The sequence below is a fragment of the Protobothrops mucrosquamatus genome, unplaced genomic scaffold (genome assembly GCF_001527695.2).
Source record: "Protobothrops mucrosquamatus isolate PMUCROS unplaced genomic scaffold, P.Mucros_1.0 scaffold1786, whole genome shotgun sequence".
In the NCBI taxonomy this organism is placed as follows: domain Eukaryota; kingdom Metazoa; phylum Chordata; class Lepidosauria; order Squamata; family Viperidae; genus Protobothrops; species Protobothrops mucrosquamatus.
Genome location: NW_015387924.1, coordinates 1 through 14,424, shown reverse-complemented (window position 1 = coordinate 14,424; position 14,424 = coordinate 1). Strand labels below are relative to the sequence as shown.

The window sequence follows — 14,424 nt, the reverse complement described above, 5'->3', positions numbered from 1 at the left end:
GGGTAATTTTATATCTGTTTATTGTATGAATGGATAGCTTTGGATAGATTAAAATTATTTTGTACTTATTCCTGGGTTTAGCTCTGGGAAGTCCGGGGGGGGGAGGGGGGAAAAGGATAAAAATATATAAGATTTGATGTGTTTATTAATTATTTTGGAAGTATATTTATGAGGATGACCCTGGCTGTTACCCCAAACCACTTCCGGCTGGTGCATGAGAAAGAGGTTGGGAAGTAGGGAGTGGAAGGATGAAGGTGGAGTGGTTGAGAGTTTAGTGGGAGGAAGATGGTATGTGAAAGAGGGGGAAGCGGAGAGGGGACAGCCGGGTTCACCCGTAAAGTATCTTTTCTTTTGTGTACTGATGTTTTGTATTTATATGCATCAAGTATATGTTTATATTTTGTTATATTTGAAAATAATAAAAATTCTTAAAATAATAACAAAAAAAGACTGTGCAGCCTAAAAGCAAACATCTAAACAAAACAACTCCACCCAACAGGTGCTCAAGCTCCACTCTATCCCAAAGCCTGGGAGAATAGCCAAGCCTATAATAAATTCTTGAATGCCATCAGAGTGGGAGATCCGATGATGTTCTGGTTACTACACCTGAATGGAAACAGTCATGGGTAATGCAGATCGTCAGAGCAAAACAGTCTTAAGGCAGTCCAATTTGGGATTTCTCTCAAGGTTCATGTGTCCTTTAACCTTTTCCTCGGCTAATGATTGGCAGCTCTTGGAATGCTCTCCCTAGCAGTCCTAAGCCAGCTGGGGTTAATTACAGCAATGTGAGTTCATCTCAGGTCCCAATTTACCAATCAAGATTTGCTTCTATGGTCCCGAATTATGTGCACTGAGTTGCAAGTGGCCCCATACTCAGCTTCAGCTAAATATGTATAGGCTGCAGACCTGGCAGTCTTGTCCTGCTTCCTTCTTCGGAGATCCATTAAATAGATGAAATGGTAGAGAAACAGTTTGCCCTAAATTGCTAAAGCGTAGCTTTCAGTGAAGATAACTAAAGAGGAGTCTCTCTTCTTGTGGAGTAACTACTACAAACCCTTCTTGGATGCTCTTACTACTGCTACTAACATTAGCACGCTTGGTCGATACCAGTGTTACACTACACAAAATGGTCATGTGTAAAATTAAAGTCTAATACCAGAATAACAGAAGGGACCTTCGAGGTCTTCTAGTCCAACCCTGTGCTTGAGTAGGAAACCCTATACCATTTCAGACAAATGGTTGTCTAATCTCTTCTTAAAAACCTCCAGTATTGGTGAGCCCCCACAACTTCTGTAGGCAAGTCATTCCACTGATTAATTGTTCTAACTGTTAGGAAATTTCTCCTTAGTTCTAAGTTGCTTCTCTCCTTGATTAGTTTCCATCCGTTGCTTCTTGTCCTGCCTCCAGGTGCTTTGGAGAATAGCTTGACTCCCTCTTTTTTGTGGAAGCCCCTTAGATATTGGAACACTGCTATCATGTCACCCCTCGTCCTTCTCTTCATTAAACTAGGCATTACCCAATTCCAGCAATTGTTCTTTATATGTTTTAAGCTCCAGTCGCCTAATCACCTTTGTTGCTCTTCTCTGCACTTTTTCTAAAGTCTCAACTTCTTTTTCATATCATCCAAAACTGGATGCAATATTCCAAGTGTGGTCTTATCAAGGCATTTAGTTTATGTGATTTACCACCACTACCACCCACTCTCATAAAGGTTAGAATATCCAGGGTTGTTGCAATGGGATATTGAGTAATCCAAGTATGAGACCTAGTATACCAAAGTTTAGTGCAAATCTTTTTAAAAGAGATCATTCTTTGTTAACAAAGATCCTTACTGATACTCACATATGCTTATGCTACAACGGAGGAGGTCTTCTCTCAGGGTATGATGGATTTCTTTGTAGGTCAGGTCATGCAGGCTTTAAAAGTGTTTTTTTTCCCTTTAGTCATCCTATCTCTCGCTTGGGGGGTCGGCCATCTGCTTTTCACATTACAGGTCTTTTATTAGCAAATTCTTTAGTGCAGCAGCTTCAGTGTTCTTGTTATCTCCATCTTGGCAGGCTGGAATCTGCTCACCATTTCTGATGTTCAGCTTTCCAGGTGAACCCAGTTTCTCCCCACCCTTCATCTGCTTTCAGCTTTTTGATCTTGCTCACACCCATTCTTTTGCCTCCTGCACTATTTTCCCACTTATCCTCCATTCATTTCCTCAAGTGCTTACAGAGCATTAGTAATTAGAATAAATCAGTTAGGTATACAAATGGTACCTAACTGAGATTCACCCCATGAGAGATTTATTAAGATGCAACAAGAGAAGCAGCTCCCAACTGATTCTCTCTAAATATCTTGAATTTCAGTTCCTCTGTCAATATATCAGTAACTATTTTGGTTGGCATTTACCAATCCAGATTTGTTGGATTCAGTTCCTGCTGCTCTTTGTTGCTGGAAGACAATAATGGGAATCCAACTTCAGGGTGAGGTTGAGGGTTTGGGAAAAGCTAAACCAACTAAACTAATACTTATCAAGGAGAATATTTGTAGCTCAGGGCTGAAATGAAGGGTTCTTGTTGCTTTCTGAGCTTGGTTGTTTCCTTGCAGAACAAGGAAACCTCAAACTTACTTTACATAACACATATAGCGATTTAATTGCACGGATCACTAAAGTTACATTCCAGACATTGGATAGGGATCAGGACAAAATTTTAAGAAGATGAATTAAATGCAGTTAATTACATTATTATGTGTCATGGTTTCATGCTGAAATGGGGTTCGGTAGGTTGCAGTTTGGCATCTTGTGGGACCTAGACATATTCTTAACATCTTGTGAATTGAGTAATCATATTAAGCCATAGTGTAGTTTCTTTGAAAATGAATATTTCCTGTGAACAAGTAATTGTGATTTGTTACCTCTACTCTGGGATTTAACATGCTGTGGGAATTTAACCTATGTATTAAATAATTGCCATACTTTGGCTCAAGAAAATGTTATGGATAGGCTTTTTAAGTTTCATCCAAAGCTTTACAGATGGAATGGGGTAAAAAGAGGAATATGGAGGTATGTTTGTGCAAATGAGAGGAAACATAGTGCTCAAGGGGGAGGAAAGAGGGGAAAAAATAATCCTGTTGTAGTGATTAGCCTTTATATTTATGGTCCGGCTTGTTGTTCTAATTCAGGAACATGAAAAAAACATAAAATATTGTGATTATTGTATGTGTTATTAGGAAGAGGGATATGTTATCAATTCCTCCACCCAAAACCCCTTAGGAACAATGTACTGTAACATTTATTATAGTTAAACCTGCAAGATACCTGAAAAAAATAATTTGTCAAAAACAATATTTTAAAAAAGATAACACATTTATTCTAAAAAGGAGCCTTTTATGCAGCATGTCACATCAATAAAAAATGACACATCTTTTTCCAATTAAAGGGAGAAGAAAAGATCTTTTTTTTTTCATTCCATGATACAATACAAACTCAAGTGTTTACAAGCTTCAGAATAAGAAAATTCCCCACTGCTACAGCTATTTAGCAGCTGTGTTAATCAAAGACTGCTTGCAATAAGAAGTTAAAAGTCCCTGACCCTGACCTTGTATGAAAGTATGAATCAGCAAAAGAAAAATGAGAGTCTCTGCATTATCACATCCTAGAAGATATTAACACCCCTTTACTATGTAAACAGCAAAAACAAAATGTCTCTAAATTCCCAGATAATTACATGGCACAGATTTGTATCTTGGATAGAAAATTCTCCTCCTTACTAAGATGATAGTTTCTGTAACTACAAGATTCAGTGTAAAAATCTTACAGTAAGTTAACTATTTATGTTTACTTATCATTTTTTTGCCTATAAAATGCTACTTGGGCTGAGAGCCACAGAGGCAGTTTTCGGACTCAACCTGGCTTTATATCTATTCCATATTTTCAATATGAATAGAATAGAATAGAATAACAGAGTTGGAAAGGACCATGGAGGTCTTCTAGTCCAACCACCTGCTTAGGCAGGAAACACTCTACCATTTCAGACAAATGGCTGTCCTGTCTCTTCTTAAAAACCTCCAGTGTTGGAGCATTCACAACTTCTGGAGGCAAGTTGTTCTAACTGTCAGGAAATTTCTTCTTAGTTCTAGGTTGTTCCTTTCCTTGATTAATTTCCATCCATTCTTCTTGTCCTGCCCTCAGATGCTTTGGAGAATAGCTTGACTCCCTCTTCTTTATGGCAACCCCTAAGATATTGGAACACTGCTATCATGTTACCCCTAGTCCTTCTTTTCATTAAACTAGACATACCCAATTTCAGCAACCGTTCTTTATATGTTTTAGCCTCCAGTCCCTTGATCATCTTTTTTGCTCTTCTCTGCACTCTTTCTAGAGTCTCAACATATTTTTTACATCATGGTGACCAAAACTGGATGCAGTATTCCAAGTGTGGCCTTACCAAGGCATTATAAGGTGGTATTAACACTTCACGTGATCTTGATTCTATCCCTCTGTTAATGCAGCCTAGCATTGTGTTGGCTTTTTTGGCAGCTGCAGCACACTGCTGACTCATATTTAAGTGACATATCATACAATCAGAATAGAGCTGGAAGGGACCTTGGAGATCTTCTAGTCCAGCCCCCTGCTCAGGCAGGAGATCCTATACCATTTCAGACAAGTGGCTGCACAGTCTCTTTTTAAAAACCTTCAGTGATAAAGCACCCACAATTTTTGAAAGCAAGCTGTTCCACTGGTTAATTGTTCTACTATTAGAAAGTTTCTCCTTAATTCAAGGTTGCTTCTCTCCTTGATTAGATTCCATTCATTGTTTCTTGTCTTGCCTTCTGGTGCTTTGGAAAATACGTTGACCCCTCCTCTTTGTGTCTGCCCCTCAAATACTGGAATACTGCTATCATGTCACTCCTAGTCCTCCTTTTCTCTAGACTAGCTATCCCAATTTCTGGAACTGTTCTTCATAGTCCTATTTTTCTAGCTTACCAAGAAGTAGGTTGTGATCTACTCTGTCAAATACCTTACTGAAATCTAAGTATATTATGTCCACAGCATTTCTAACATAATGATTTTTAAAATCTATATTAACCTTAACTTTATTATACCACAAATGTCCATGCCACCTAAATCTTAGTTTGTTTCCTTCCAACTACAAAAGCCTTCTATTTGTCATCCAAATTAATTTGTCTTTCATTCAAGCTAAAGAACAAGCAGCAAAGTACAACAAACACAGTCTGCCTCTTTTCTTTGCATCTTGTGACACCTTACATTAAACTCATGGCTTTTCTCCTTGCCATTCAAATTCAGATATGTCCATTGTTTAAATGGTGTGTCAGTTCTCAAAACAGGTATTGCCTGAAACAAAAATAACATTCTAGATAAAACATTCATTTTAATCATAGCAATTCTACCTAGGATTAACAATAGCATTTTCACCCATCTCAACATATATTTTAAACTTCATTCTAGGTTTTAACAATACAGTATTTTGAAGTAACATACAGTTCATATTTGTCAAAGTGAAACCCAAATATTTTACTTTCTTTTCAGTTTTGAAACCCTTTTTATTCATCCATTATGTTTGATCTTGTATTTTCATATTTTTATTAACAACTTTGTCTTATGTTTATTAATCTTAAAATCTGCTAACACACCAATTTTTTTAAATTTACCTATTAATGTTTCAGTTCCTTTAAAAGATCTTCCAAGAACCAACATAAAGTCATTATAAGTCTTATAAGTCTCTTTTTAAACTCTTTATTCTCACAGTCATATTATCCTGTCTTATATATCCATTATTTTAAGAACCGGTGGGGATGTGGTGGTAACAGAAGCTTAATGATGCCAGAAATTATCTGTATTCTGGTGATTGGAACCCAGCTCCATGAGATGGAGTAAGCTCCCATCACTTGACCCCTAACTCCTGCCAACCCAGCTGTTCAAAAGCAGGCAATATTGCAAATAGCTAAATGGCTACCATTTTAGTGGGGGAAAAACCTAGCTGCATTTGTGTGCATGGAGAGTGGAAGCCGGCACTGGACCTTGGCCAGACACGAGGCATTATGACACAAGGTAAGTGGACCCTGGCAGAGAAGCTGCAAGAGCCGCAACCCAAGTGCCACTAGCTAATTGGGTGCGCAAGCACCCAATGGAATGAACTAGCAATCTAGGTTGTCAGGATGTGTCTAACATGTGTAGATTTTCCCGATATTGTATGCCATATGCTAAATAAATAAATACATTTCAGGAACCAAAATATACAGGAAAAGGAGCAGTGGGGAGCCTTTATCCTATTCCTTCTTGTATTTCACATGGTTTTGTTAGATCTCCGTTAACAATTATATTTGCTTTTTGTGTAGTGTAAATTTATTTTACACTACACAGAAATTAGCAGACATTAGTATAATCTGCAGTGCATATTATTCCAGAGTGTTGGATTGGCAACAGCTATATAACATGATGTCTTGATTCTTGTCATAAACTCTTGTCTCATAACTCTTGTCTCAAGGAGTGAAAAAAATGGACCAGGCATATCTCTAAGAAATTGCCCCAAAGGTAAATATCACTAAATTTATGTGAAGTATGAACCATAGAATCTAAATCAGTGGTTTTAGAATCAAAATAGTTCAGAGGAACCTTCCTCTATTTTATAAAAAAAAAGTCCTGGAAAAAAAAATCTCATGATCATGAAAATACCTCTCAAATTGTTTCTCTGCCATCTCTAGAACATTCACCTCTGTTCCTATCTCTAACGTCTGCTATCTCCTTTCTATGTTTTGTAGTTTCTAGACCTCAGAGGTCTCCTGAAGACTTGAAGATGCTAATGGGAAGTGTGAATCAGTTAAATGAAAGTTTTCAGAATCTTCAGTTGAAAACAGGGAAGCAGTTACCTTTCAAAGGAGACATCCTGGACCAAATTTGGAGCCTGCAAGACATGCTTCAGAATCATTCTGACTCTCTGCTAATGTTGAGCAGCTCACTTCAGAAGTTGGAAGGGACACTCAGGAGCCTGCAGGCCCAGGCATCTCAGGCAGATCGAGTCCTTTCTGGCCTACGCGATAGCCTGAGCCAGCAAAATGACATGGCACAAACGGAAATCTACAAGCTTGCTGTAGAGGGAAATAGTAGCAGTTTGCTTTTGAGGCATCATGAGGACTTGCTCTCTAAGCTGGCGTCTCAAGTGGAGAGCTTGAATGACCAACTGACAGAGGTAGGTGGGCAGGTGGGTAGCATGAACCGGACTCTGTCTTATGACGTGGGAATCCACCATACCCGTATCCAGGACCTGCAAGTCCTCATCAGCAATGCCTCAGAAGATGCTCGGCAGATGCGCTTTGTCCACATCGCCATGGAACAGCNCAGCAAGCGGGACTGACCTAGGGTGAATTTTAAATAGGGACAATTTTAATGATTTTAATAAGACACAGCTTTAAATATTTGGTTTTTAATTGGCTTTTATAGGGGAAATGTTTTATATTGTTTTAACATGCTGTGAGCCGCCCTGAGTCCCATGGGGAGAAGGGCGGCATATAAGTTAAATAAATAAATAAATAAATAACAGGTGCTCATGCTCCACTCTATCCCAAAGCCTGGGAGAATAGCCAAGCCTATAATAAATTCTTGAATGCCATCAGAGTGGGAGATCCGATGATGCTCTGGTTACTACACCTGAATGGAAACAGTCATGGGTAATGCAGATCGTCAGAGCAAAACAGTCTTAAGGCAGTCCAATTTGGGATTTCTCTCAAGGTTCATGTGTCCTTTAACCTTTTCCTTGACTAATGATTGGCAGCTCTTGGAATGCTCTCCCTAGCAGTCCTACACCAGCTGGGGTTAATTACAGCAATGTGAGTTCATCTCAGGTCCCAATTTACCAATCAAGATTTGCTTCTATGGTCCCGAATTATGTGCACTGAGTTGCAAGTGGCCCCATACTCAGCTTCAGCTAAATATGTATAGGCTTCAGACCTGGCAGTCTTGTCCTGCTTCCCTCTTCGGAGATCCATTAAATAGGTGAAATGGTAGAGAAACAGTTTGCCCTAAATTGCTAAAGCCTAGCTTTCAGTAAAGATAACTAAAAAGGAGTCTCTCTTCTTGTGGAGTAGCTACTACAAACCCTTCTTGGATGCTCTTACTACTGCTACTATCATTAGCATGCTTGGTCGATACCAGTGTTACACTACACAAAATGGTCATGTGTAAAATTAAAGTCTAATACCAGAATAAAAGAAGGGACCTTCGAGGTCTTCTAGTCCAACCCCGTGCTTGAGTAGGACACCCTATACCATTTCAGACAAATGGTTGTCTAATCTCTTCTTAAAAACCTCCAGTATTGGTGAGCCCCCGCAACTTCTGTAGGCAAGTCATTCCACTGATTAATTGTTCTAACTGTTAGGAAATTTCTCCTTAGTTCTAAGTTGCTTCTCTCCTTGATTAGTTTTCACCTGTTGCTTCTTATCCTGCCTCCAGGTGCTTTGGAGAATAGCTTGACTCCCTCTTTTTTGTGTGGCAGCCCCTTAGATATTGGAACACTGCTATTGTGTCACCCCTTGTCCTTCTCTTCATTAAACTAGGCATTACCCAATTCCAGCAATTGTTCTTTATATGTTTTAAGCTCCAGTTGCCTAATCACCTTTGTTGCTCTTCTCTGCACTTTTTCTAGAGTCTCAACTTCTTTTTCATAATCATACAAAACTGGATGCAATATTCCAAGTGTGGTCTTATCAAGGCATTTAGTTTATGTGATTTACCACCACTACCACCCACTCTCATTCCAGGGTTGTTGCAATGGGATATTGAGTAATCCAAGTATGAGACCTAGTATACCAAAGTTTAATGCAAATCTTTTTAAAAGAGATCATTCTTTGTTAACAAAGATCCTTACTGATACTCACATATGCTTATGCTACAACGGAGGAGGTCTTCTCTCAGGGTATGATGGATTTCTTTGTAGGTCAGGTCATGCAGGCTTTAAAAGTGTTTTTTTTTCTTTAGTCATCCTATCTCTCACTTGGGGGGTCGGCCATCTGCTTTTCACATTACAGGTCTTTTATTAGCAAATTCTTTAGTGTAGCAGTTTCAGTGTTCTTGTTATCTCCATCTTGGCAGGCTGGAATCTGCTCACCATTTCTGATGTTCAGCTTTCCAGGTGAACCCAGTTTCTCCCCACCCTTCATCTGCTTTCAGCTTTTTGATCTTGCTCACACCCATTCTTTTGCCTCCTGCAATATTTTCCCACTTATCCTCCATTCATTTCCTCAAGTGCTTACAGCGCATTAGTAATTAGAATAAATAAGTTAGGTATACAAATGGTACCTAACTGAGATTCACCCCATGAGAGATTTATTAAGATGCAACAAGAGAAGCAGCCCCCAACTGATTCTCTCTAAATATCTTGAATTTCAGTTCCTCTGTCAATATATCAGTAACTATTTTGGTTGGCATTTACCAATCCAGATTTGTTGGATTCAGTTCCTGCTGGAAGACAATAATGGGAATCCAACTTCAGGGTGAGGTTGAGGGTTTGGGAAAAGCTAAACCAACTAAACTAATACTTATAAAGGAGAATATTTGTAACTCAGGGCTGAAATGAAGGGTTCTTGTTGCTTTCTGAGCTTGGTTGTTTCCTTGCAGAACAAGGAACCCTCAAACGTACTTTACATAACACACATAGCGATTTAATTGCACGGATCACTAAAGTTACATTCCAGAAATTGGATAGGGATCAGGACAAAATTTTAAGAAGATTTATTTTAATTAGAATTAAATGCAGTTAATTACATTATTATGTGTCATGGTTTCATGCTGAAATGGGGTTCGGTAGGTTGCAGTTTGGCCTCTTGTGGGACCTAGACATTTTCTTAACATCTTGTGAATTGGGTAATCATATTAAGCCATAATGTAGTTTCTTTGAAAATGAATATTTCCTGTGAACAAGTAATTGTGATTTGTTACCTCTACTCTGGGATTTAACGTGTTGTGGGAATTTAACCTATGTATTAAATAATTGCCATACTTTGGCTCAAGAAAATGTTATGGATAGGCTTTTTAAGTTTCATCCAAAGCTTTACAGATGGGATGGGGTAAAAAGAGGAATATGGAGGTAGGTTTGTGCAAATGAGAGGAAACACAGTGCTCAAGGGGGAGGAAAGAGGGGAAAAAAATAATCCTGTTGTAGTGATCAGCCTTTATATTTATGGTCCGGCTTGTTGTTCTAATTCAGGAACATGAAAAAAACATAAAATATTGTGATTATTGTATGTGTTATTAGAAAGAGGGATATGTTATCAATTCCCCCACCCAAAACCCCTTAGGAACAATGTACTGTAACATTTATTATAGTTAAACATGCAAGATACCTGAAAAAATAATTTGTCAAAAACAATATTTTAAAAAAGATAACACATTTATTCTAAAAAGGAGCCTTTTATGCAGCATGTCACATCAATAAAAAATGACACATCTTTTTCCAATTAAAGGGAGAAGAAAAGATCTTTTTTTTCATTCCATGATACAATACAAACTCAAGTGTTTACAAGCTTCAGAATAAGAAAATTCCCCACTGCTACAGCTATTTAGCAGCTGTGTTAATCAAAGACTGCTTGCAATAAGAAGTTAAAAGTCCCTGACCCTGACCTTGTATGAAAGTATGAATCAGCAAAAGAAAAATAAGAGTCTCTGCATTATCACATCCTAGAAGATATTAACACCCCTTTACTATGTAAACAGCAAAAACAAAATGTCTCTAAATTCCCAGATAATTACATGGCACAGATTTGTATCATGGATAGAAAATTCTCCTCTTTACTAAGATGATAGTTTCTGTAACTACAAGATTCAGTGTAAAAATCTTACAGTAAGTTAACTATTTATGTTTACTTATCATTTTTTGCCTATAAAATGCTACTTGGGCTGAGAGCCACAGAGGCAGTTTTTGGACTCAACCTGGCTTTATATCTATTCCATATTTTCAATAAGAATAATAGAATAGAATAGAATAGAATAGAATAGAATAGAATAGAATAGAATAGAATAAACAAGTTGGAAGGGACCTTGGAGGTCTTCTAGTCCAACCACCTGCTTAGGCAGGAAACCCTCTACCATTTCAGACAAATGGTTGTCCAATCTCTTCTTAAAAACCTCCAATGTTGGAGCATTCCCAACTTCTGGAGGCAAGTTGTTCCACTGATTAATTGTTCTAACTGTCAGGAAATTTCTTCTTAGTTCTAGGTTGTTCCTTTCCTTGATTAATTTCCATCCATTCTTCTTGTCCTGCCCTCAGATGTTTTGGAGAATAGCTTGACTCCCTCTTCTTTATGGCAACCCCTAAGATATTGGAACACTGCTATCATGTCCCCCCTCGTCCTTCTCTTCATTAAACTAGACATACCCAATTCCAGCAACCTTTCCTTATATGTTTTAGTCTCGAGTCCCCTAATCATCTTTTTTGCTCTTCTCTGTACTCTTTCTAGAGTCTCAACATATTTTTTACATCATGGTGACCAAAACTGGATGCAGTATTCCAAGTGTGGCCTTACCAAGGCATTATAAAGTGGTATTAACACTTCACGTGATCTTGATTCTATCCCTCTGTTAATGCAGCCTAGAACTGTGTTGGGTTTTTGGCAGCTGCAGCACACTGCTGGCTCATATTTAAGTGACATATCATACAATCAGAATAGAGCTGGAAGGGACCTTGGAGATCTTCTAGTCCAGCCCCCTGTTCAGGCAGGAGATCCTATACCATTTCAGACAAGTGGCTGCACAGTCTCTTCTTAAAAACCTTCAGTGATAAAGCACCCACAATTTTTGAAGGCAAGCTGTTCCACTGGTTAATTGTTCTCACTATTAGAAAGTTTCTCCTTAATTCAAGGTTGCTTCTCTCCTTGATTAGTTTCCATTCATTGTTTCTTGTCTTGTCTTCTGGTGCTTTAGAAAATACATTGACCCCTCCTCTATGTGTCTGCCCCTCAAATACTGGAATATTGCTATCATGTCACCCCTTGTCCTTTTCTCTAGACTAGCTATACCCAATTTCTGGAACTGTTCTTCATAGTCCTATTTTTCTAGTTTACCAAGAAGTAGGTTGTGATCTACTCTGTCAAATACCTTACTGAAATCTAAGTATATTATGTCCACAGCATTTCTAACATAATGATTTTTAAAATCTATATTAACCTTAACTTTATTATACCACAAATGTCCATGCCACCTAAATCTTACTTTGTTTCCTTCCAACTACAAAAGCCTTCTATTTGTCATCCAAATTAATTTGTCTTTCATTCAAGCAGCAAAGTACAACAAACCCAGTCTGCCTCTTTTCTTTGCATCTTGTGACACCTTACATTAAACTCATGGCTTTTCTCCTTGCCATTCAAATTCAGATATGTCTGTTGTTTAAATGGTGTGTCAGTTCTCAAAACAGGTATTGCCTGAAACAAAAATAACATTCTAGATAAAACATTCATTTTAATCATAGCAATTCTACCTAGGATTAACAATAGCATTTTCTCCCACCTCAACATATCTTTTAAACTTCATTTTAGGTTTTAACAATACAGTATTTTGAAGTAACATACAGTTCATATTTGTCAAAGTGAAACCCAAATATTTTACTTTCTTTTCAGTTTTGAAACCCTTTTTATTCATCCATTATGTTTGATCTTGTATTTTCATATTTTTATTAACAACTTTGTCTTATGTTTATTAATCTTAAAATCTGCTAACACACCAATTTTTTTAAATTTACCTATTAATGTTTCAGTTCCCTTAAAAGATCTTCCAAGAACCAACATAAAGTCATTTGCAAAGGCTCTTATAAGTCTCTTTTAAAACTCTTTATTCTCACAGTCATATTATCCTGTCTTATATATCCATTATTTTAAGAACCGGTGGGGATGTGGTGATAACAGAGGCTTAATGATGCCAGAAATGATCTGTATTCTGGTGATTGGAACCCAGCTCCGTGAGACGGAGTAAGCTCCCATCACTTGACCCCTAACTCCTGCCAACCCAGCAGTTCAAAAGCAGGCAATATTGCAAATAGCTAAATGGCTACCATTTTAGTGGGGAAAAAACCTAGCTGCATTTGTGTACATGGAGAGTGGAAGCCGGCACTGGACCTTGGCCAGACACGAGGCATTATGACACGAGGTAAGTGGACCCTGGCAGAGAAGCTGCAAGAGCCGCAACCCAAGTGCCACGAGCTAATTGGGTGCGCAAGCACCCAATGGAATGAACTAGCAATCTAGGTTGTCAGGATGTGTCTAACATGTGTAGATTTCCCTGATATTGTATGCCATATGCTAAATAAATAAATACATTCCAGGAACCAAAATATACAGGAAAAGGAGCAGTGGGGAGCCTTTATCCTATTCCTTCTTGTATTTCATATGGTTTTGTTAGATCTCCGTTAACAATTATATTTGCTTTTTGTGTAGTGTAAATTTATTTTATACTACACAGAAATTAGCAGATATTAGTAGAATCTGCAGTGCATATTATTCCAGAGTGTTGGATTGGCAACAGCTATATGTTGGTGTCTTGATTCTTGTCATAAACTCTTGTCTCATAACTCTTGTCTCAAGGAGTGAAAAAAATGGACCAGGCATATCTCTAAGAAATTGCCCCAAGGGTAAATATCACTAAATTTATGTGAAGTATGAACCACAGAATCTAAATCAGTGGTTTTAGAATCAAAATAGTTCAGAGGAACCTTCCTCTATTTTATAAAAAAAAAGTCCTGGAAAAAAAAATCTCATGATTATGAAAATACCTCTCAAATTGTTTCTCTGCCATTCTAGAACATTCACCTCTGTTCCTATCTCTAACGTCTGCTATCTCCTTTCTATGTTTTGTAGTTTCTAGACCTCAGAGGTCTCCTGAAGACTTGAAGATGCTAATGGGAAGTGTGAATCAGTTAAATGAAAGTTTTCAGAATCTTCAGTCGAAAACAGGGAAGCAGTTACCTTTCAAAGGAGACATCCTGGACCAAATCTGGAGCCTGCAAGACATGCTTCAGAATCATTCTGACTCTCTGCTAATGTTGAGCAGCTCACTTCAGAAGTTGGAAGGGGCACTCAGGAGCCTGCAGGCCCAGGCATCTCAGGCAGATCGAGTCCTTTCTGGCCTACGCGATAGCCTGAGCCAGCAAAATGACATGGCACAAATGGAAATCTACAAGCTTGCTGTAGAGGGAAATAGTAGCAGTTTGCTTTTGAGGCACCATGAGAACTTACTCTCTAAGCTGGCGTCTCAAGTGGAGAGCTTGAATGACCAACTGACAGAGGTAGGTGGGCAGGTGGGTAGCATGAACCGGACTCTGTCTTATGACGTGGGAATCCACCATACCCGTATCCAGGACCTGCAAGTCCTCATCAGCAATGCCTCAGAAGATGCTCGGCAGATGCGCTTTGTCCACATCGCCATGGAACAGC

General features: G+C 38.4%; 2 protein-coding genes across 2 annotated transcripts in view; both read left to right on the top strand.

The window, feature by feature from the left end:
- LOC107293976 (scavenger receptor class A member 5) overlaps positions 1-7,364 on the top strand; it is a 63,113-nt gene extending 55,749 nt beyond the window's left edge. The window contains exon 4 of the mRNA XM_015823169.1: positions 6,772-7,364. Within this exon, the coding sequence (XP_015678655.1) occupies positions 6,772-7,364 (593 nt within the window). The remainder of the gene's footprint in view (positions 1-6,771) is intronic.
- Positions 7,365-13,038: 5,674 nt separating this feature from the next.
- LOC107293975 (scavenger receptor class A member 5-like) lies at positions 13,039-14,420 on the top strand (the record flags this gene model as incomplete). The annotated part of the gene is made up of 2 exons (XM_015823168.1): positions 13,039-13,141; positions 13,849-14,420. Coding segments are annotated over exons 1-2 (675 nt in total), but the record flags the coding sequence as incomplete, so codon positions are not given.
- Between the last annotated feature and the right edge of the window lie 4 nt (positions 14,421-14,424).